We start from the raw sequence: 23,296 nt of genomic DNA, 5'->3' as shown, positions 1-23,296 counted from the left end.
CTCCGAGTCCTGTCTTGGTCATTTTTGCTATAGCTCCAGCTAGACCTGCTTCATTTCAAGTGTCCAGCTACACCTACCCCATTTACAAGTGTTACAACTTGTTTGTTTGTAGGTGACCAAATACTTATTTTCCACCATAAATTCCAAATGCAAAGTGCTTTCAGTCCTCTGGGGACCTTTCCTGTCGGTGACCAGAGGGAGAGACAGAGCTTTGACTGCTTACATTATAACAGAAACAAAGATATATTTGAGATTAGGGAAGTTGATACAATCATTGTTTGGAATACTATAAATAATTCAAATAACTCATTCATTAAGGACATTTCAACTTAGATGCTGCTTTTTGAAAAAGAAAAGAACTCTGATTCTTTGATTGAACTTCTTATGCACATAATAACCGTCTCTATTCAAAATGTTCTATTTTCAAATGACTGGAAAAGGCTCTTTGTCAAACCCATTTTTAAATCTGGGGAGACACAAGAAGTTACCGGCCCATTAGTCTTCTGCCGGCCATGGCTAAAGTTTTAGAAAAAGATTGTTTCTAACCAGCTCCTAAATTACCTAGACGAAAAAAAACCTCCTACATTCTTTTCATTTTGGCTTTAAACATAATCACTCCACTGAAACAGTCACATGCTTGTTACTGGAACAGATCAAACATTCAATTGACATTAAAATGTTGTGGCTGTTGTATTCCTTGACTATGGCATACTCATTTCAATGCTCTCCGCTTTTCATTTCTCAAGGCGCTCTTTGTCTTGGTTTTAGCCATACTTACTAAATCGGGAAACATGTATGGTATTTGATAATTGTAAATCAAGTTTTCATAAAACTGTAACAGAAATTCCACATAGAACCATTCTTGGCCCAATTATCTTGTACATAAGCCTGTACATAAACAATCTTCTAGAAATTGGAAGTCCAGATGTATGCTGATGACACGGTTGGTCATCTATCCGGCAAAGAAGGTAACGCAGTTAACCAATAGTTTAACTGGAAGACTATTGTTTGTCTCTCAACACAAAGAAAGCTAAATGTATCTGTTTCTTCATTAAAAAATAACACTATAACCAACTCCTTAGATGTTTTTATAAATGAAAAATCAAGTGAGGGCTGCACGGTAGCACAGTGGTTAGTGCTCTTGTTTTACAGCAAGAATGCCACCGGTTCAAGTCCCGGCTGGGGGACTGGAACCAGGTGCACTTGAACCAAACTGCCTTATTCACACCTATTGCAGTTACACCTACCCATCTGTCTATATTATGCCTACCTAAGTTGCACCTGCTCCATTCACTGTTACTTCATCAACACTTGCCACAGTCACGCCTGCTGTAACTCCCACTTTCTCAGTTGTATCTGCCCTTGACTGAGATCCCAGCTTCATCATTGTTTCCTGAACTGTCTGTGTTCCTAGGTTGCTAAATTTGATGTATGGTCTGTTTCAGGATCTCCCCATCCTGAAGCAAACCTCTTTGCTTAAAGCACCACAGGTAAGAGCTCATCCCCCCTCCCAACCACTGAATTACTTTGAGTTAACCCATGTGCTATCCTAGGCACTTTACCATTGGGAGTTGGGTCATCTAGACCCACTAGACAGTGCTCTGAACCTTTGTTCTTCAATGATTTGTGATCTTCACTGGTGTCCATGGATTACATGAAATCTTTCCACCTTTATCCACCTTTGTCATGGTAGGGAGAACACCTCAATGTGTGTGTGTGTGTGTGTGTGTGGGGGGGGGGGGGGGGGGGGGGGTCATGGGATCGCACGAGGGTTAATGTGCCGGACAAAATGAACCAACCATTCAGGGCTTTGAAACCACACAGAACAGCGGCATCTGGTGGCGGACTGGACGTATATCCTTCAACTAAGCTCCTTGTAACACTTCAATGTGGAAATGATAGTGAAAAAACTTAAAACAAAACAATGTCAATGATGATGAAAAACAACGTAAAACAACACGAGTTATGTTTGCTGTGAAAAGTGCTTGACACAGCAAAACACACATCACATGAAGAAAATAAACACAAAACAAATTAAACAAAAAAGTTAAATGCTGGTCTTGAACCCAAGATTCCAGGAATCAGATGCTGTGATTATTCCACCAATCTATCGTTACTGACAACAATGGGTTTCCATCATGTATTCCTAGAAGTATTTTGTTCATAAACAATGTTCAAAGTGAATTGTCTTATTAGGAGAAAACCGAGTTGAAACGATCCTGAGCCACAATACTTTATTTTTTACCAGGAACCATGACAAACTGCAATGAACTGACGTTGATTCCAATACAGTCCCTGACTAAAGTCTTGTCACTTATCCATTTTGTAGAAACAAAAGCGTCTAACCTCACTTTTAATGAATCCATTGGTTTTAGAAATGTCTCATATGAAAGCTAAAACCCTCCCAAATTATGTTCAATATACTAAAATAAAATTGCTTCACTGAACAAAGATTGATCATTTAATGAACACAGAACGCTCACATTTTGGCAAGACAAAGGTTTTGTTGCCTACAGAGAGTAATGTGAAAATTTAACAAATAATTTACTTCAAAAACAAAAATATGTTTCATAACATCAGTGAATTAAGCAGTGCTACTGTGAGATCCTTATTTAATATCTTGTATGACTTCCATGAGCTTGAAGGACAGCATCCATGCGGTTTCACAATGATTCATACAATTTCTGGATGAAGTCATCAGGAATAGCAAAGAAAGCAGTCTTCCATGCCTCCCAGAGTTCATCCAGACTCTTTGGTTTGGTCTTCCATGCTTCCTCTTTCATTCTACCCCAGACATGCTCAATGATGTTCATGTCTGCTGACCGGGCTGGCCAGTCCTGGAGCACCTTGATCTTCTTGGCCTTGAGGAACTTTGATGTAGAGATGGAAGTATGCGATGGAGCCCCATCCTGCTGCAGAATTTGACCCTTTTCTGGTTGGGAATGGAAGAGGTAGCTAATACTTCTTGATATTTTAGGCTATTGATATTGCCTTCCACCCTGTAAATGTTTCACACCCCCCCATACTGGATGGAACCCCAGACCACCAAACTTAACTGTTTTCTGGGTGAATCTTGGGTCCATGCGGGCTCCAGTTGGTCTGCTGTGATGTAATTCAACTGAAGACTCATCTGAGAAATCCACCTTCTGCCACTTTTCCAGCGTCCATCCATTTAGCAGGCAGCACGTTTGTTCAATTGCCTTTTGTCTAGTGCTGGTTTCTGGGCACTGATTCCACCATGGAGGCCATTTGGAGACAGAATTCTACAGACTGTTGTGGTTGACACAGGGACTTGAGGTGACCAGGCCTGCTGCAGTGGAAAAGGGGCTGGCCTTGGATTTTCCAACCAACAAACGGTCCTCCCCAGCAGTTGTCTGGCGGGGTCTGCCGGACCTGGGCTTGTCAAAAACATCTCCAGTCTCTTCAAATCTTTTTCTTATTCTTTGTACTTGACGCTGAGACACATTGAAGGTGTCAGCCACCTCAGCATTGGATCTGGTCTACAGCTTCTTGATAATCAACGCTTTGGTCTCAGGGGGAATCTTAGGCATGATGTCAGAGGTCAAGCTGCAGTGAATGTGAAGGCCTGGTGTGCTGGGGTTCTTTTTAGACACACCCACTAATTGATTGATCAGTAATTGATCACAGGTGAGGCTGTAATCTAGGATTGGGTGCATCATATGACAAGGCGACAAAACTTTAGTCTTGCCAAAATGTGACCTTTCTGTGTTCATTAAATGATCAATCTTTCTTCAGTGAAGCAATTTTATTTTAGTATATTGAACATAATTTGAGAGGGTTTTAGCTTTCATATGAGACATTTCTAAAACCAATGGATTCATTAAAAGTGAGGTTATATGCTTTTGTTTCTACAAAATGGATAAGCGACAAGACTTTTGTCAGGGACTGTACATGGAAAACAATAGAACTTGTCGGGAAACGTTCAGAATTCATTTGTATTTAGAGAGAACCCAACTCTTCAAACACAAGTGACATCTGAACCGTGGTTCGACCAAATAAAGCATTTGGCGCATCATACGTCATCAACCATGTGATCTACGCTAGTTGACACACGCCCCGAAACATTGTGCCGAACCACTCTGTATGAAGGTATTAATGTTCCAAAATGGACGCACTTGTACATTTGACGTGACAACTTGTAAAATCAAATGTGATAACTTGAGCACCAAAAATCTGCATCTGCGTTTAAAGATTTTCTGATGTAAAAAAATAATGAACACACGTCAAAAAAAGTCAAACAATTTCTACAAAAATATACACATATGTTACAAAAAATGAAATCATAAATTACAAATTGAAATTTTCATGTGTTCATTTAGAGTTACAACCTCAAATCCACGATTACAACTGCTCGAATGTGCTGCTGCGTATGCGCGAATCTGCTGCCGTGAATCACAGCTCGCTTCAACTGCGTTCGACTTTTGACACATTCTTTGCGACACATTTATGTCAAAACAGATCTGTGTCCGATAATGGAACAAGGGGGGGAGGAGGGTCTGGGGGGGACGGGGGTGGGGTCTTGGAGGGGGTGGGGGTCAACCAATCAGAGTTCAGGACCCAGAAGATGCACGCGCCCGTATACCTTTTGATGTTGGACCGGCCCGCTTCAGCAATACCATGGCGCATCAAGCTGGGGTAAGTTGCCTTAGTTATCATTGTTTTTGCTCGTTCGTTGTGTGCCTTGAGAGTTTATAAATTTGCGCCGACCAAATTTTATAAACTACTCTGATCTTCCGTGGTTTGTATGAAAGTCGGCGGCTAGCCGGAGTCGGTCGAGTCGAGTACCGCGGTAATTTAGACTGTCCGAATTCACATCGTAACCATAGCTAGCTACTAAAAACTCTATTATAGGCGTGAATATTTTTGAAAGTGATTCGGACATCATGCTCACTACTTGATGTTTTTAACGACGAAAATGACGTTATCGATTTCACGAAGGGAAAGTCTAGTGAGCTTGTTTTTTCGCCGATCATAATTTAATCCACTGTGTTCTGGAGATAATTTTTTATTTAAAAATACATGTAAATACTGTAGTGTCCCTTTCCCACACTGAGGCACGGAGACTTTATCTCTTTTAAGGTTCTTTATTGTAGTTACTGTAGGCCATAACCAAAAACGTATTCAGCAAGTCCTTAATCCCTTCTGCCGCGAGCGCTCTTCGCTGGCTGAACCCCATTGGTCCAAACCCCCCAGCAACAGGCTGAGCGACAGATCTGAGGGCCAATCAGCATCTCTGCTTGATGCGTTCACAGAACTCCGGAACTTTCTCAAACGACAAAGTAGACTGAGTCCAACTCAGTCCGCCACAAAACATTTTTTTTTGGCAAAAAGTGTTGCGCTGTGGTCCATATTCAGCACAACTTGAATATCACAGCTCTATGGCTTTGCTGTTCATGTGCAAACAATATGAAGGCCGATCTCTGGGCACGCAGGTGATAACAGCTACTTTGCTGTCCCCTTGTCAGTACAAAAAAATGAAGCGAAGCTGTATCTCAAAACGCAAATTTCAGTCCTACAGTTAAAGTCATTAATTGTCACCACGTTAAAAGTTTTTTTAAGCTCTAGATTGCTTAACATCGATGCATGCTTCCTCTGTTCATTCCTGTATTAAATAAAGCTGTTTTAGGACGAATATGGTGCTTCTGTTGATGTACAACAGGGTGACAAATCCACTGTTTGTGTATTATTATTTGTGGGTGTGGCTTTTTAAACAAACAAAGTGGATATTGATTGAAAGAGCTGTCAATGCACCCACTCACTGACATAACTTGTTGGCTTGCTTTTAATAGCATCAATACCAGCTTAACTTTTAATCAGTGGGAATTGGTATCTGTTCTTCCATATGACCAGATTTAATGATACCCTCTTTTTCTTTAGGAATCTCTGCTCAACTATCTACTTCAAAGACTAGAGACCCAACTGTCAAGCTGGCTAAGCCGTGTTCCATTAGATTTTGATCTTCTCGAATTTATATGTTCTCAGGAGTTTGTAATCCTCTGCTATTTCAAACCAAATAGAGATTCCTCTGGACATTTTTGATGCTCTTGCTCACCTGCATCAATTGGTCTGCAGTCAAAATAACAATGATAGACACATTGTTGTTGCACAGACACGCGGAAATCTTGGTCGACCTAGGATATTGATTTCCGAAGAGTACACCTCCCACCTTCTTGGTTTAGGGCTACCATTGTCATGTATTGCTCAACTTCTCGGGGTGTCCAGAAGCACATTACATAGGAACATGACAGAATGGGGTTTAACAGTCAGAGAAAGCTATAGTAACATAACTGATGAGGAACTGGACTGCCTTGTGTCAGAGATCCACCATAGCAACCCCAATGCAGGGTATCGAATGATGCTGGGTTTTCTAAGAGCTCGGGGTCACACATTGCAGTGGGAAAGAGTCCGGGCCTCTATGCACCGAGTAGACACCACAAGCATCGTTTCCAGGATGACCCAGCTTCGTTGTGTGGTCAGAAGAAGATATTCTGTCCCGAGCCCCAGATCGTTGATGCATATTGACACAAATCACAAACTAATACGGTGAGTAAAGTTCAAATTGATTGATTGGGTCTTTATTTTTTGTATATTTGTGTTTTCTGATGCATGCTTTATTTGTGTTTTTATCTACAACATTGTCATTTTTGGAGGCATAGATGGCTTTTCCAGAAAGGTAATAAACAATGTTTTTCATTAACATATGACATGTACCACTTTCAGAAGTCAGTACTCTGTTTTCCCCTCTGGTCACCAGTGGGAACCATCTCCAGATTTCTAACTACACTGCCTGGATGCTGCACAACTGACTCATTCATGCAATCAACCACAGTCTTAAGCTCTGCACTGAGCTGAGCTCAGTGTCAAGTATTGTTTGTACAGTCTGCCTTCATTACCAAGCGTTATATCTGGACCTGATCTTCTGTCTGACTCTGTTTGCCTGCCTCTTGCTCTAAGCCTCCCCTGAATTATTTTTTTTTTTCCACTATATTTATCCCATGAAGGGAAATTTATTCTCCGCATTTGACCCATCCCCTGGGGGAGCGATGAGCTGCAACCTAACTGCGCTCGGGAGGCAGTAGCCATGACCATCCTGTCTCTTCTCTGATGATCTTATGCCTGCTATCGAGTCCTGCCTACCTAGCCATGATTTAGCTTTGTGGACCTTTAGCAGAGTAAACAAACTGGCTGCTTTTGGATCCAGCCATCCACCTCTTTTTGGGACAGACACATATTTGACTGTCTTCAAAGTGTGGAATGTAAAACTGGTTTGTCATGGAATAACACTATCAATCCTGATATGTATTGTCTACAGTTCAGTCTATATAATTTGCCATATTTGTTGGCATTTAAAATCATTTCTTTCATTAGTCATTGCATCTTAAGATTCAGTTTAAAATGAGTATGAATTACCATTAATAGGAATTATTTTAATTTAAACAAATGCTATAGGGCACATACATGTATTTGGTGATCATTTTCTTATCTTTATATCTTAATGTAACCATTTTAAAGTATCCATTGCAGAACTTAAGCCTTGTATTTTTGTGCACATACGTAGATCATGTACCTATGGGTCTCCAATAATAATCTGGCATCAACAAACCTGGCCTTCTTCCGTGAAGCTGTTGAATTTTGGGTTGCCGCACAGGTAAAATCTGGTTTTGCCCATATCTAGTTTTCAGTTGCTTTGCGTTGTACACACACTGTTTAATATACCACCTTTATCTGTACAGATGGACATAATATAAATTGTGCATAGTAGTGCATTGTAGAGTATGTACAGTCACTACCATGCGTAATGCTTTTGCTTAACTGTGTTTCATCAGGGTTCGGGGTGATCATGGTGTGGAGAATGTTGATGTGGCTCGCTTCATGTTTTCTGTTCAAGGAACAGGAAGGAGCAGTTTCATTGCAGGCAAAAGTGTTCACAACCAGAGGTATGTCTTGCCCAGCAAAATTCATTATCTCAAAATGACTACAAAAGTAACTCCATCTGTTAAGTTTATCATCAAAGTGGTGTGTTACCATGTACAAAAGACTGAAAAGTATCTTGATACTCTTACTTAAAACTTTTTATTTAGCATGTTCTATCATGAAAAATATACCAACACACTATTTTTTTTTTAAAACAGAATTGAACGATTGTGGCGAGCTGTCTTCACTGCTGTCACCGGTCGCTTCTATCACGTTCTACATCAGCTGGAAGAGGAGGACCATCTTGATCTGTCCAGCAACCTTCACCTCTTTTGCTGCCATTATGTGTTCATTCCTCTTATTCAACAGCACCTCAACATATTCAGAGACGGCTGGGATGAGCATCCTCTTTCAACAGAGGGGAACCTTTCTCCCAATCAGCTGTGGCATTTGGGCCAGCAGCATCATTCACAGGAGTGTGAAGAGGTTGGCTTTTTTACTGTGTAGATATTAAAGCTGGTAGATTTTCATTATATAAGTCAAAAAGTCATAAATTGACACATTTCTATAAAATAGCATGTCAATTTTCTTACAGGACCTGAATATTCCACAAATAGACTGGGAAAGCAGTGGCCTTGTGTGCAGCGACCCCAACTCTGGCATCTCTGTACCCGAGATTGAATGCCCACTGAGCCAGCAGGAACTGGCTGGCTTGACTGCTGCAGTTAACCCACTGGGATCAGCAAATCTTGGTGTTGATGTTTATTTAGCCACTCTGCAGTACCTGCAGAGCATTGCTTACATGTAACTGAAGTTTCAAAATGATCAAAAATAAACCAAAAAATATAACCTTATTTTCCTGGCATTTTATTTTTTAAAGGCATTTGCTTTAGATAACAAAATTTGTAAAACACACTTAAATGAAATTGAAAGGTCAAGTAATTATCCATGCTGAATATTGTTCTGTCTACAATCCTGTCTCCTCTCTCTAAGCTTTAGGACCCACTGTCTTGCATATTTTAAGAGGGACATCAAACTTAGTGGTCACAGTTGGTGATGTTTCTGATCTTAGATTTTCTTATTTGACTATGTGTTGGATGTTGTCTGGAGGATCAGGACTGCAGTAATCTTACTAAGAGAAATGTGTTATCTGAGTTATGTGATCAAATTGAGTCCTTGCAAACAGAAACCACTTTCATCATATATTTAATAATAGTTTGAAAAAACAGGTTCAGACATTTAATTACAACAACAATATCTGAGCAGGTCTTAAGTTAAAAATCTTGAAGCAGATCTTTAAAACGGTGTAGCAGATGTTTTTAGCTGGAGATGAAAAAAAGATTAAATGAAACAGATCTAATCAGATATGTAGGAGAATCTGATCGCTTTTTGAAAATTATAGTAAAACTTAAGGAGGGATATGAACACCCTCCATATTACCAAGACAGCACCAGAGAGGAATGTTGAGAGCTTGAATGCTAAACTTTCTGGGGTAAGGTTTTCTCTCAAAAGATTAATGAATGGTCTTGCTTAACATTGCATTGAAGGAAAATCATAAGAATTCCAAATTTTGAGGCTGATGAACAAATTTACCAAAAAAATGGAACAAAACAAAATTCTGCGCAGCACTTGACGTTAGGCAAATGAACATCCATTTTCTTGGGCTAAGGTTTTAGCCAGTATAAATTTAAAAATGTTTTTGAGTGGGTTATCCATACCATGGAAACGACAAGATGTTTAGTGTTTATAACAGTCACCATTAAAAATTCTGAAATAACCATTAAACAAAAATGTTATTTTTTAAACAAACAGTGCTGTAGAAATTGTGTGTAACATGGCTTAATAACAGAATGTAGCCAAACTCTTGTTTTCAGATTTCATATAAGTCCAAAACCATAGTCATTAGTTGCAATGCAGCATTCCAAACTGTCTTTAAATTGATCGTAACTTGTGTAGTGACTTGGCAAACGTAGAATGTGGAAACAGGTGGACGATGTTGGATGGTCTGCCGGTTTCACCTCCACTTGCATGTCCTGCATGGGTCTCTCCCAGTCAACCCAAAACTTCACCAGTTGCTTCCGTTTGTGTTCAGTGACTAAATGACAACAGATGACACAGAGAATATATGTTAAAAATAAAGAGAATGTTAACTAAAACCAAGTTTTAAATAAGTATATTAGTGCAAAACAGTTTTCTGAGACAAATATAATTCCTGCTCAGTACTAGGTCTATTGAAATCATTTTAGGTAGATCTTAAAGTCATTCACTTATTCTTACCATCACTTACATAAGTGATACTATGACAGCTACACCTGTGCATTTTCACAGTGCATATTACAAAAAACACATATACCTGTCTCCACAAACTTGCGTAGATACCCAGCAACTACAGATTTGAGCGCAACAGAGCATCCATCTTCATTTTGCTCCTCATCCTCAGGCCAAATTATGTTTTGCAGGACCATCTGTATACAAATAAGATGAAATTCTTACTATTTTAATTAATAAATAAAAAACTCATATGGTTGAATCAGAATGCTGAACAGCATACCTGAGCACTGCATTCAGCCATTTTCTGACCAGGAAAAACCAGAACAAGAACATCTGGTCTTGCCTCCAACATTGACTCCTGCAGGCCCACTCTTAGCTGGTGGATTTGATGTGAGGTTCGCCCAAGCGCCTTCAGAAAGATTGGAATTGTTGTTTAACTAGTTTAAGGAGTAATGACTGTGTCGTTATGAAATGTCACAGACTAATACATATGAAATAAAAAAAAGAATAAATTCTTTAAAAACAGAATTATTATGCTAAATTGCAGTAGTTGCTTTGATTTACAACATGCGTGGTTCTCAATAACTTTGTAAGATTGTTATTTACATGGGGTGCTTTTCATATTTGGTTGGAACAACATTTCATGGAGAGCACTAAATGAAGTGTGTCTATGACCCTAATACAGTTGCTTCCCTATCACAAAAATCTCTGGAGTGAAACAAACACTGCATGTTTGACATCCATTGACTCTCTCACAATATCCCTATATTATTGTGAAATTTAAGATTTCATTTCTATCTGAGTCCTCCTAACCAAACTTAGAAGTGATGAATGTAATTTACTAGAGTTTTATTCAGAAGATTATGTCTCTCACAGTTGAAGTGGATCAATGAGGAAAATTCAAGACTCTTTCATCATTTTAAGTCAGACAACTTGTGTACAATTGGTGGCTGACTAAAGACGTTTTTGTCCCACTATACCATTTACATAGTTGCATTTTTAGGTCCTAACAGTACCTTTATTCGATTGTTTCCACTTTTCTTTAGGCCCCCAAAGAAAAAGGTAATTGCTGCTATGACGTATCTCTAATATCCAGCTATTTTTTGACCTCACCGCATATTGAAGCAGACTTTGTAAAAGCCACGCCTGGTTTGTTGATGTCAGCACAGGAAGATCCCAAGATAAAGCCAAGTGATCGACAGATTCTCTTTGATCCTCTGTGAGAGTGCAGACATCGGCCTTTCCAGTTGTTGTGAGCTTAATGGAGAGATTTAAAATAACATACTTGACTTTAGGAAAATGACTTCTGTCTTCATGAAGTATGCATTGTGTTAGAGTTTAAACCTACCAGCTCTATTGTCTCTCGGATGTCAATGTCTGCCACATCTTCAAGCACAATGGGTGCTGTTTCTTGGGAGCCCCCCAGCAAAACATGCAGGATTGCAGGACTTATACCCGTTAGGGGAGGACCACCATGAAGAAAAGAGTGACCTATCATCCTGCCAGCCATCTTGAACAAGTCACTCTGTAAAAGAACCTTGGAGGTTGAAGGAGTGAGATGGTCAGCTTGACCCTCAAATAATAGTGTCCCAGTTCTATTTCCTGCATGAACAAAAAATAAAGCACAGGTCAGTGATGACTGGGCTAAGCCATTAAAATTGCAAGGACTTATGAGACTATAAAAAATAGAAGGATGGGTTGTGTTTGAGGCTGTTGCATGATGTACATCTGAGACTTACCAAAATCCAGTGAAAATCCAGTTTGCAGCTTTTGTATCACTAGGCTAAAGAAATGCCGCTTAACACCCTCACCTGTCGCTACGTCACCTGACAGAAACAAACATGATAGATCAAGTAGTACTTTATCAGGGCAGCTATTGTACATATTTTTTTAATTACAAATTGGCATTTGAAACAAAAAAATGAAAAATTTTGGGAAAATGTGGATTACCTTCCAATCTACAATGGAGTGGTCTGGCCCAATCAACTTTATGGACCTTGTAAAAACTGATTAGTCTCTCCTCCTGTTCCTCAACACTCTCTCTCAAATCCAGTGTCACTTTCAGGGTTGGCTCATCTTCTTTCTGCTCCAGTAAAAACCTCCTGTATAGCACTGAGGCTCTCTCTGGATCTTCAGCTCTTTTCCAAGCTGGAAAAGGGTTTAATCAAAATTGCTTTTACCCAAGGCATTTTAGGCAAGTAAATAATACAACGTTCCATAAGTTAAAATAAGAAAAAATATTGAAACAAATGAAACACACCATCATTTCCAGCAGGTGATGGCTGTGATGATCTGCTTTGTGGTGAAGAAAATGTCAACAAGCTGAAATTTGAAGAGCTGCTGCTTTCAGGAATACTGCTGCTTATGGGAACCCCCCGTGATGTACTTGACTCTACTGGAATTTGTGTCACGTAATCCATCTGAGGAAAGCTAGATGGCAAGATACATGTTCTAATAATTGAAGTACTTCTGAATCCAACAATATCCTTATGAAAAATAGTGTGTGTCTAACTGAAATTACCATAAAACTTTTAAAAAACATAGCTCTCCCAATGACTATGTTAAACCAAAAAGTGTGACCAACAGTTACAGACAGAAACCAACCTTTCCCCACAAGAACTTGCATGGAGGGGCATCAGGTCAGTGGGGAACGTCTCTCCACATATGGGGCAGGAATCCTGTAACAGTCTAATTAACATCATAAATCAGTTATAACTCCACTTTCTTACTTCATCTGTGGCAAATTTGAAAAAAAAAAACTATGAATTTAACCCCATTATATTTTTCAGAATCTTTCCCAAATTATTGTGAAAAATAAATAAATAAAATGACAGATTTTTTTCTATTTTTTTTACTCTCTTACTGACTTGCTTACCATGCCACCTGTAACTGGTTCTCCATCACTTTCTTCTCCTGCTCCAGGTTCCAAATCCTAGAAAAGAAAAGGGCAAGTGTGGGGGATTACGTATTTGTCCTAAATATTAAACTTAAAAACAACTTTTAAAATACAACTAAAGAGAACTTAAGTTTCATTCAAGAGAAACTTAAAGACAATGAATGTCAATTACTATATGTAATGTAGTCATAACAATAATGAATTGGATCACTCACGACACATTGACAGGACTTGATGTGAAGAGAAAGCAGTTGCAGTGGTATAGATGTACCGCAGGTCATGCAGTCATTCTTTGGCATTTTGTCAAATTCTGGTGCATTATAGGGTAGCGGGGCTGTATCAATTGTTTCTTGTAAAGGAACAATGTATATTGTGTTTTTTCCATTATTGGAGGAAGACTTCAGAATTTTTGAACTGTAACCATTGGAGGATTGGGGCAGTGGAGCCATCTTCCTTTGGCCACTCCCACCTTGAAAAATACAGAACATTGATGTAAAAATGTCATTATTGTTGTGCGAGACAAGTATTCTTTCAAAAGTCGTCAAAAAATTACACCCAAAATTTAAATGGGGGGAGAACTGTTTTGTAAAACCATAACATCAGTCTTACCAGTGGCTTTTTGAAGAAGCCATCCATCACGCAAACTTTGTAGTTTCGAAAATTCCTCAAGTAGAACCCTATTTATCTGAACATAAAGAAATTTGGATTAATAATAATACCACAGTCCATGAACAGATCACCGACAGTGACATGTGACTGACGTTTTCTGGATTTCTGGCGTTCATTGAGCAATGCTTATTAGTGTGAACATTTTTTATTAAGCAGCTGGAATCAAACATCAAATCAAATCATGTAATGTTCTATAAAGCCCTGTCTCAATGCAAATGAAGCAGAGATGTAAAACTAAAAAATAATACCAGAAATCTACAAATTACATATAACTGAAAAACACAAAGGTCTATCAACTGAATGCAGAAAATTTTTGGACCGTGCTCAAATCCAATTTGCCAATGTTATAATAGTTGCTTCACCTCTGCATGATCAGCATCATCTGCAATAGTGACAGTTCTCCTTCCTAATCCCGCTTGCAAAAGAACAGTTTCATCCCTTGGAGTTCTGGATGAATTGTTGGGCAACAGGCAGAACTGTAGTTCTAACAATCGTGCACATGTTGGTCTTGGTGCATCAGGTGCCTTTCTTTTAAAACGTGCACGGTTTCCAGAAAATATTGCTGGAGAAGAACTTAAAATAGAAATACCACATGTAATTTAATGTGTCAACTTTCTTTTTTTTAAGTGATTTTAAGTACATCGAAGTAACATCATTAGAATAATAAAGTGCCCAAATCGCAGTGTCAATCAAAATGTTTATCACTGTAATATTTGTGCAACTTTCAGAAGATTAACTACACTACCAACTATTATGGAATTGTCCAATCAAAATGTAAACAAGAATTTTGCCAAACCAGCATTTAAAAAATGTTCAACAGCATGACTGAGATAGTTGATGGACATTTTGAGTCATTGTTCTCCACCTTTGCATCTCCTGCTGGACCGTGTTTTGTCGGACACGCTGGTTAATACCAGAGGTTGCAGAGGTACCAGCCTGGGATTCAACAGGCCCACTTGCACCTGCTGAACTGCTTTGTCATTCGACATTAAGAGTGGACTGTTGGACCGCACGTTGTCTGATGCAGCTAAGAAGATTTCTTACAGCATTTTCTATCCCTGCATCCTGTTGATCCTAAAAAAAGGAATATAGTAATAAAATGCTGGCATTTCTGGTGTTAATTAGTAGTTAATCATAAATACCTTCTTTAGGGTTATGGTCAAGCAAGCGTGTTTTACGTAAAGTAATAACATGGTGTAATAACTGCATCATATTGTAAACATTTTCAGTATGGCCCTCAGATCTGTCGCTCAGCCTGTTGCTGGGGGGTTTGGACCAATGGGGTTCAGCCAGCGAAGAGCGCTCGCGGCAGAAGGGATTAAGGACTTGCTGAATACGTTTTTGGTTATGGCCTACAGTAACTACAATAAAGAACCTTAAAAGAGATAAAGTCTCCGTGCCTCAGTGTGGGTAAGGGACACTACAGTATTTACATGTATTTTTAAATAAAAAATTATCTCCAGAACACAGTGGATTAAATTATGATCGGCGAAAAAACAAGCTCACTAGACTTTCCCTTCGTGAAATCGATAACGTCATTTTCGTCGTTAAAAACATCAAGTAGTGAGCATGATGTCCGAATCACTTTCAAAAATATTCACGCCTATAATAGAGTTTTTAGTAGCTAGCTATGGTTACGATGTGAATTCGGACAGTCTAAATTACCGCGGTACTCGACTCGACCGACTCCGGCTAGCCGCCGACTTTCATACAAACCACGGAAGATCAGAGTAGTTTATAAAATTTGGTCGGCGCAAATTTATAAACTCTCAAGGCACACAACGAACGAGCAAAAACAATGATAACTAAGGCAACTTACCCCAGCTTGATGCGCCATGGTATTGCTGAAGCGGGCCGGTCCAACATCAAAAGGTATACGGGCGCGTGCATCTTCTGGGTCCTGAACTCTGATTGGTTGACCCCCACCCCCTCCAAGACCCCACCCCCGTCCCCCCCAGACCCTCCTCCCCCCCTTGTTCCATTATCGGACACAGATCTGTTTTGACATAAATGTGTCGCAAAGAATGTGTCAAAAGTCGAACGCAGTTGAAGCGAGCTGTGATTCACGGCAGCAGATTCGCGCATACGCAGCAGCACATTCGAGCAGTTGTAATCGTGGATTTGAGGTTGTAACTCTAAATGAACACATGAAAATGTTAATTTGTAATTTATGATTTCATTTTTTGTAACGTGTATATTTTTGTAGAAATTGTTTGACTTTTTTTGACGTGTGTTCATTATTTTTTTACATCAGAAAATCTTTAAACGCAGATGCAGATTTTTGGTGCTCAAGTTATCACATTTGATTTTACAAGTTGTCACGTCAAATGTACAAGTGCGTCCATTTTGGAACATTAATACCTTCATAACTCTGCTTCATGAAGGTGAAATGCGCGCAGAAGAGTCGTGACAAATGGACCATCCCTAGATTGTACATTTGACCATTCAGTTTCTGATTAGACTTCTAAAAGCCAGTGGAGGCGGGACTAAAAATGTGGGCAGATGACCCCTCCCGATGAGAGACTGACTGATTGCATTCTCAGTTTGAATCTTGGGTTAGAAAAAGTGTGACACCCTGTAGCTGAAAATAAGTTATGGCTCATTTGCAATTTATTTAGTTTAAGGACGCGCGCCGGGCCCTTCTCGCGGATCTCCCCAGCTGCGGCTCCCGCCGGGGGTCCCCCCGTCTCGGCGGTGGGGCTCCCCCCCGGCGGGCTGCCTCGGCCGGCACCTAGCAGCTGACTTAGAACTGGTGCGGACCAGGGGAATCCGACTGTTTAATTAAAACAAAGCATCGCGAGGGCCCGCGGCGGGTGTTGACGCGATGTGATTTCTGCCCAGTGCTCTGAATGTCAAAGTGAAGAAATTCAATGAAGCGCGGGTAAACGGCGGGAGTAACTATGACACTCTTCATCCGGTGGAGTGGAACAAGGTGAGGCTGGAAAGGAGAGGTGCGCGCGGAGGGGGAATTAAGGCGACGAAGCTCTGGAGTGTAGCGGAGGTAGAGACGCTAATCCGGCTCATCCGTGAGCACGGAGATTCAGGTGCCACTTACCAGCTCATTGCCGATGAGCTGGGAAGGGGCAAGACGGCCGAACAGGTGAGGAGTAAAAAGAGGCTCCTGCGCATAGATACGGCAAGCAATAGCCCAGATGATGCAGAGGTTGAGGAGGAGAGGTTGGAATCTCTGGCGGTTCGGTCCTCGTCACGGTCACCCCCGAGCCTGGTGGCGACCAGGGTCAGGGAGGCAGTTGCCAGGGGTGAATCAGAAGGTGGCGAGGAGATCAGGGCTATTGCTGCTCTCATTAGGGACGTAGATCAGAATCCTTGTCTGATTGAAACCTCGGCGTCGGACATCATCTCGAAGCTGGGAAGGAGGGTGGATGGGCCCAAGAGACCCAGGCCCGTTGTCAGAGAACAGACCCAAGAGAAGGGATGGGTAAGGCGGCTTGCCCGGCGGAAAAGGGAGTACAGAGAAGCGCAGTACCTGTACTCAAGGGATCAAGCAAGGCTGGCGGCCCAGATCCTCGATGGTGCCGCCAGCCAGGAATGCGCCCTCCCGGTGGACCAGGTCTACGGAGCGTTCCGTGAGAAATGGGAAACCGTAGGGCAGTTCCACGGACTTGGTGAGTTCCGGACGGGTGCACGCGCAGACAACTGGGAGTTCTACTCTCCAATTCTGGCGGCTGAGGTGAAAGAAAACCTAATGAGAATGGCTAACGGCACGGCCCCGGGACCAGACAGGATAAGCAAAAAGGCTCTGCTTGACTGGGACCCCCGGGGTGAGCAACTGGCACGGCTGTACACGACGTGGCTGATCGGTGGGGTCATACCAAGGGTCTTCAAGGAGTGCAGGACTAAGCTGCTACCGAAATCCAGCGACCCGGTCGAGTTGCAGGACATCGGTGGATGGAGGCCGGTGACGATTGGGTCGATGGTGACTAGGCTGTTCAGTCGGATTCTAACGATGAGGCTAACCCGAGCCTGTCCGATCAATCCGAGGCAGCGCGGTTTCTTGGCCTCCTCGAGTGGATGCGCGGAAAACCTGTTGATCTTTGACGAGATCGTCAGGCGCTCGAGGCGGGACGGGGGGCCGCTGGCAGTGGTGTTTGTGGACTTTGCGAGGGCCTTTGACTCCATCTCACATGAACATATCCTGTGTGTTCTCGAAGAAGGCGGGCTTGACAGGCACGTTATCGGGTTGATCCGAAACTCGTACGTGGATTGCGTGACCAGGGTGGGTTGTGTCGAGGGCATGACACCACCAATACAAATGAGGGTTGGAGTGAAGCAGGGAGACCCCATGTCCCCCTTGCTCTTCAACCTGGCTATGGATCCCCTCATCCATAAACTCGAGACGGCCGGAACTGGACTGAAATGGGGCGATCTTTCAATCGCCACGCTGGCCTTTGCCGATGATCTGGTGCTGGTGAGTGATTCCGAGGAAGGCATGGGGAGGAGTCTCGGGATTTTGGAGAAGTTTTGCCAACTGACTGGGCTGAGGGTTCAGCCCAGGAAGTGTCACGGTTTCTTTATGGACAAGGGCGTGGTGAACGGCTGTGGAACCTGGGAAATCTGTGGGTCACCGATCCACATGATTCCCCCGGGGGAATCAGTTCGTTATTTGGGAGTCCAGGTAGGCCCGGGGCGCGGCGTGATGGAACCGGATCTTATCCCTACGGTCCACACGTGGATCGAAAGGATCTCGGAGGCTCCTCTAAAGCCCTCACAACGCATGAGGGTTTTGAACTCATTCGCTCTCCCCCGGATAATTTACCGGGCCGATCTAGGGAAGGTTACGGTAACCAAATTGGCCCAGATAGATGGGATTGTCCGGAAGGCTGTGAAGAAGTGGCTCCATTTGTCACCATCCACGTGCAATGGACTGCTGTATTCACGGAACCGCGACGGTGGTTTGGGCCTCCTAAAGCTGGAAAGACTAATCCCATCCGTGCGCACGAAGCGTATCTATCGGATGTCCAGGTCTCCGGATATCTGGACACGGCGAATGACCAGCCATTCTGTGTCAAAATCTGACTGGGAGATGTTGTGGGTCCAAGCGGGAGGTGAGAGGGGCAGTGCACCTGTAATGGGTGCCGTGGAGGCTGCCCCGACCGATGTGGAGAGATCGCCAGACTACCCAGACTGGCGGCGTGAGGAAAACCTGGCATGGTCGGCCCTGCGGGTGCAGGGTGTGGGTGCAGACCAGTTTCGAGGCGACAGGACCAGCAGCTCTTGGATCGCCGAGCCCGCTTCGGTTAGGTTCGCGCAGCGCCACTGGTTGGCTGCCCTGGCGCTGAGGGCTGGGGTGTATCCGACTCGGGAGTTTCTGGCTCGGGGTAAGGAAAAGTCAGGAGCAGCTTGCAGACGCTGCCCGGCCAGGTTGGAATCATGTTCACACATACTTGGGCAATGTCCGTTCGTTCAGGCGAACAGAATTGCGAGGCACAACAAGGTGTGTGTGCTCTTGGCCACGGAGGCAGAGAGGTTCGGCTGGACGGTAATAAGGGAGTTCCGTCTTGGGGACGCCGCTGGCGGTCTCAAGATACCCGACCTGGTTTGCAAGAAGGCCGACACAGTTCTCATTGTCGACGTGACCGTCCGGTACGAGATGGATGGAGAGACGCTAAAAAGGGCCGCATCGGAGAAGGTGGAACACTATCTCCCAGTAGGGCAACAGATTACGGACAAGGTCGGAGGGCGTTGCTTTAAAGTCATGGGGTTCCCTGTAGGTGCTAGGGGAAAGTGGCCGGCGAGCAACAACACAGTTTTGGCTGAGTTAGGCGTCCCTGCAGGTCGGATGAGGACCTTTGCCAGGCTGGTGAGCCGGAGGACTCTTCTTTATTCTTTGGATATATTGAGGGACTTCATGCGTGAGCCGGCCGGCAGGGGAACTCGGGTTGCTCTCATCCCTGCGGCAACGGGTGCCGCGAATTGAGGGGGACAGCTGGGAGTCTCGGCATGATTACAAATCTTGCGCTGCACTCGGATGTCGTCCCCGTGACGGACACATTAATCCGGAAAGCGAGTGGTGACTCGCCTCAAGTAGCCAAATGCCTCGTCATCTAATTAGTGACGCGCATGAATGGATGAACGAGATTCCCACATATCCCCAGAGTATATTTTTTGTTTCATGTTGCAGTAGCTACACTGGTTTCATTCAGTTGAACCTACATGCAGTGTTTTGCATCATCTTACTTTAAAAAAGTTATTAGTAATAGTTACTTGTTACATCCTCCAAAAAGTAATTGAGTTAGAATCGCAGTTACTGCAATTACCTACTTAGCAAATAGTTTGAGATGGACGTCAGTATTGTTCTTGTGTCCGGACACAAAGTGAATCTGACGCAAACTTTTTTTTTGTTGTTGCTTCAATTAAAGTAAAATAATGTTGATATTTCGAAAGATCTCCATCTCTGCTACTTGCTGTTTTGTCCAGCATGGAGAAAGTGTCAGCTGACTCCCCTTGACCCTTTAAACAATCATGATGTCGAATGCGACTGCTTGTCCCCTCAGTCACACAGAAGACACTTGTGGAGTGCTCCCAGCTGCTCTAGCCAAGAGAGACAAAGAGCTGATCAATAAACAGTAAAGTGACTTACCTCGGCTTATACTACGTAAAAAGGAATGTGTCATAGTGGTTACTCCATTCCTTGTTTTGTAACGCTGCTATGTACTTAAACAGCATTTCTGCCAGCATGTTTACATGTGACCTATATCAGTCTGTCTGCTTTTTCTCTTCTCAGACATTGAAAGGAGGAGTTTTGGAAACTAGAATCGAGAAGAGAATTGTGATCTCTGGAGATACAGAAATGGACCATGACAAGGTAAAATCAACAGTTTTAATTTAGTTCCAGTAGCAGAAAAGTACCATGATTAAACAGGGCCAAATTTTAGCCAGACATACCTTGTCAGAATAGATGAAGCACAACAGTACCAGGTTTAAACCATCATGTATTGGGGCAGCTGTGGAGCATGCGGTAGGGCGGTCGACTCATGATCGTAAGATTTCAGGTTCGATTCCCGCCTTGCAAGCCCATGTGCCGAAGTGTCCTTGGGCAAGACACTGAACCCCACCTTGCCTCTGGTGGGAGGTAGGCGCCAGTGTTTGGCAGCAGAGCGGCCATCAGTGTGTGAATGTGTGTGTGAATGGGACTGTGACTGTAAAGCGCTTTGGGCCTTCGAAAGAGGGTAGAAAGCGCTATATAAGTATACAGTGATCCCTTGCTATAACGCGGTTTACTTTTCACGGTTTCGCTACTTCACGGATTTGCATCGTGCATTGTGTTCTGCATTCTGATTGGCTGAAAAAGTTACTCCGCTTCTTCTCTACCTGTGCGTCAATGATGTTGCAGTTTAATATGTACACGTACGTAAATCAGCTTTCCAAATTACGTACATGCAAATCATCTTGCAATTTCAAGTTTCTCTAAAACCCATAGAAAAAGAGCAACACCAACTGTCAATCACTATGTTCTTCTCCGGAAAAAACACACAGCTGCACCGCGGGCTTGAGAAGGAGAAAACACTGCAGCTTCTCAGACTGAAGAGCATTGAAATACACCTGAGCCACTATTTGTCCGTTTGTACTTTGTATTTTTTTCATGATCATTTTAAATTTTCTCCCGTTTAATTCAATTACTCTCGGGTCGCGGTGGGCGGGGCTAATCTCCGCGATTTGAAGCCTTCTGTTTACATCGATGATTCAAATTATTATTTGACAGTATAGTACAGTTATTTGTTGAAAAAAAAACGTTTTTAAAGTACTTTGATTTGTGAAACAAGTGCTTGAGCCTGTAAAATGTTTTGTTCTTTCTTTTCAATGTATAATAGAGTATTTAATTGTATAATAATTGTTAAAAAAAAATAGAGGTTTCTACTTCACGGATTTTGCCTATCACGGGTTCTTTTTGGAACGTAACCCCCGCGATAAACAAGGGTTTACTGTACGCCATTTACCATTTACCATGTATCTGTTGAAAGTTCAGGGAGGCTTGAAAACAGCATCCTAAACTATTCATTACCCAAGTTGTTCTCCTAAAAGCAACAGAAGTCACTTTAGATCTTATGTTTAATTAATTTAATTAAGTAGACCAGGGATGATATAAGCTCGACTTATGTTTGCCTGTTGCATACACGTTGATCGGTTTTTCAATGGTGTATGTATTGATATGCTCGTTTGTGAAGCTCTTTTCAGCCACTAGGAATGTGTGTATCAGTTGAGTGTTTGTGGATGAGTTCCTCTGTGGACAGATGGTTGTGAGGCTGGTGGGGTGCAGTACTTGGGAGGAGGCAGCATGGGGGGCAATTTGGGGGGAGCTGAACCAGTTGAAGAAGGGATCGAGTTTGGCTTTCTTCCGCCTCCCACTTGTAGCGATGCCCCCTTTATTGCTGCAACAAGTCATGTTGTACATGCTGTTTCAGACCTCACGCAGGTTGTTTTCCTTCTTTGGCCTCCCTCATGCAGACTTAGTTCCTGTTGGACCTTTCTCATCTCCTCTCGATCCTTGCTCCTGAAAGCCCTCTTCTTCCTGTTCAGAACTGCCTTAACTTCCCTGGTAACCCAGGGTTTGTTGTTTGAGAAGCTCCTGACAGGCACCACCAAGTCCCCACAGAATAGTCTGTCATGCAGCCCACAGCTCCCTCAGTGTCATCTCCATGAAACCCAATCAGTTCACTCCAGTCCAGTCTCCTCTGCTCCAGCAGACCATCTCCTGACCTGTCTGGGGGGGGGGGGGGGGGGGGGGGGCAACTGCCTCTTCACAAGAGGGGTGTAGCTAGGCTGCAGGTATAGGAGGTTGTGGTTAGGTTTGCAAGGGGGGGGGCAGCTAAGTATGCTTCCAAAGTGTTTACATGCAGAAGATCAATAGTTCTGTTTTTCCTTGTGAGGCACTCGACATATTGGTGGAAAGTGGGCAGAGTGGTTTCCAGGGATACATGGTTCAAATCACCAGAAATAATGAAAGACACCCCTGGGTGCCTGGACTGTAGTCCGTGGTGGTGTTGTATAATGTCTCCAGAGCTGCTTGTGCCTCAGCTATCAGAGGAATGTAAGCACAGAGCGCAATGACGTGGGAAAACTTGCGTGGGGGGTAAAAGGGTCTGATGCCCACTGCCAGCAGCTACAGATTATGGTCATAAATCACCTTTTTGACGGTCAGATGATTCGGGTGACACCATCGTCTGTTGGCGTACAGGATGAGACCACACCCCTTACTCTTCACATTGGATCTGGGTTGCGGTCTGCTCTCACGGTTGTAAAGCCGGGCAGATCCACGTTAGAATCTGGCACATGGCTGGTTAGCCAGGTCTCAGTGAAGATGAGGGGGCTGCTCTCCATGTAGCAGCGTTGTGTCTTGATCAGTCCAGTAAGCTCATCTGTCTTGTTAGACAGGGCGTGAATATTTCCCATAATAATGGAGGGGGCGAATGTTTTGAAATGCCACCAGTTAGCTGCCTTAGCCTTCAGCCCCGCCTTGTGTTTACCACCGGCTCTGCACCCCTGGTATTCCGCCTAAGCTCAGAT

The 23,296-nt window shown here is 42.9% G+C and overlaps 2 protein-coding genes and 1 long non-coding RNA gene across 15 annotated transcripts in view; 2 read left to right on the top strand and 1 right to left on the bottom strand.

The window, feature by feature from the left end:
• Nucleotides 1–23,296, top strand: part of LOC144988209 (band 4.1-like protein 3) — a 90,011-nt gene that overhangs the window by 56,755 nt on the left and 9,960 nt on the right. For all 13 annotated transcript variants that reach the window (XM_078938343.1, XM_078938347.1, XM_078938348.1 and 10 more), the window contains 2 exons: nucleotides 1,446–1,490; nucleotides 20,517–20,597. In XM_078938343.1, the coding sequence (XP_078794469.1) occupies nucleotides 1,446–1,490; nucleotides 20,517–20,597 (126 nt within the window). The remainder of the gene's footprint in view (nucleotides 1–1,445; nucleotides 1,491–20,516; nucleotides 20,598–23,296) is intronic.
• LOC144988211 (uncharacterized) lies at nucleotides 4,571–8,789 on the top strand. The gene is made up of 6 exons (XM_078938353.1): nucleotides 4,571–6,564; nucleotides 6,678–6,694; nucleotides 7,580–7,669; nucleotides 7,848–7,958; nucleotides 8,154–8,421; nucleotides 8,531–8,789. The coding sequence occupies exons 2-6, from the start codon at nucleotides 6,678–6,680 to the stop codon at nucleotides 8,741–8,743; spliced, it is 699 nt and encodes a 232-aa protein (XP_078794479.1). The 5' UTR covers nucleotides 4,571–6,564; the 3' UTR covers nucleotides 8,744–8,789.
• Nucleotides 9,684–11,803, bottom strand: LOC110015234 (uncharacterized). The gene is made up of 4 exons (XR_013652052.1): nucleotides 11,320–11,803; nucleotides 10,487–10,615; nucleotides 10,289–10,400; nucleotides 9,684–10,030 (listed from the first exon to the last, which is right to left on the bottom strand). It is a non-coding gene; the product is annotated as an uncharacterized LOC110015234 (long non-coding RNA).

The sequence above is a fragment of the Oryzias latipes genome, chromosome 20 (genome assembly GCF_053564925.1).
Source record: "Oryzias latipes strain Hd-rR chromosome 20, Olatipes_Hd-rR_3.1".
Classification (NCBI taxonomy): domain Eukaryota; kingdom Metazoa; phylum Chordata; class Actinopteri; order Beloniformes; family Adrianichthyidae; genus Oryzias; species Oryzias latipes.
This window is presented reverse-complemented; position numbering and strand designations above follow the sequence as displayed.

What these genes read in the sequence shown, in the direction of transcription:
- LOC144988211 (XM_078938353.1), top strand. An exon ending in AAAAGTGTTCACAACCAGAG is followed by an intron (nt 7,959 to 8,153) that starts GTATGTCTTGCC and finishes TTTTTAAAACAG; the next exon opens with AATTGAACGATTGTGGCGAG. An exon ending in ATTCACAGGAGTGTGAAGAG is followed by an intron (nt 8,422 to 8,530) that starts GTTGGCTTTTTT and finishes ATTTTCTTACAG; the next exon opens with GACCTGAATATTCCACAAAT.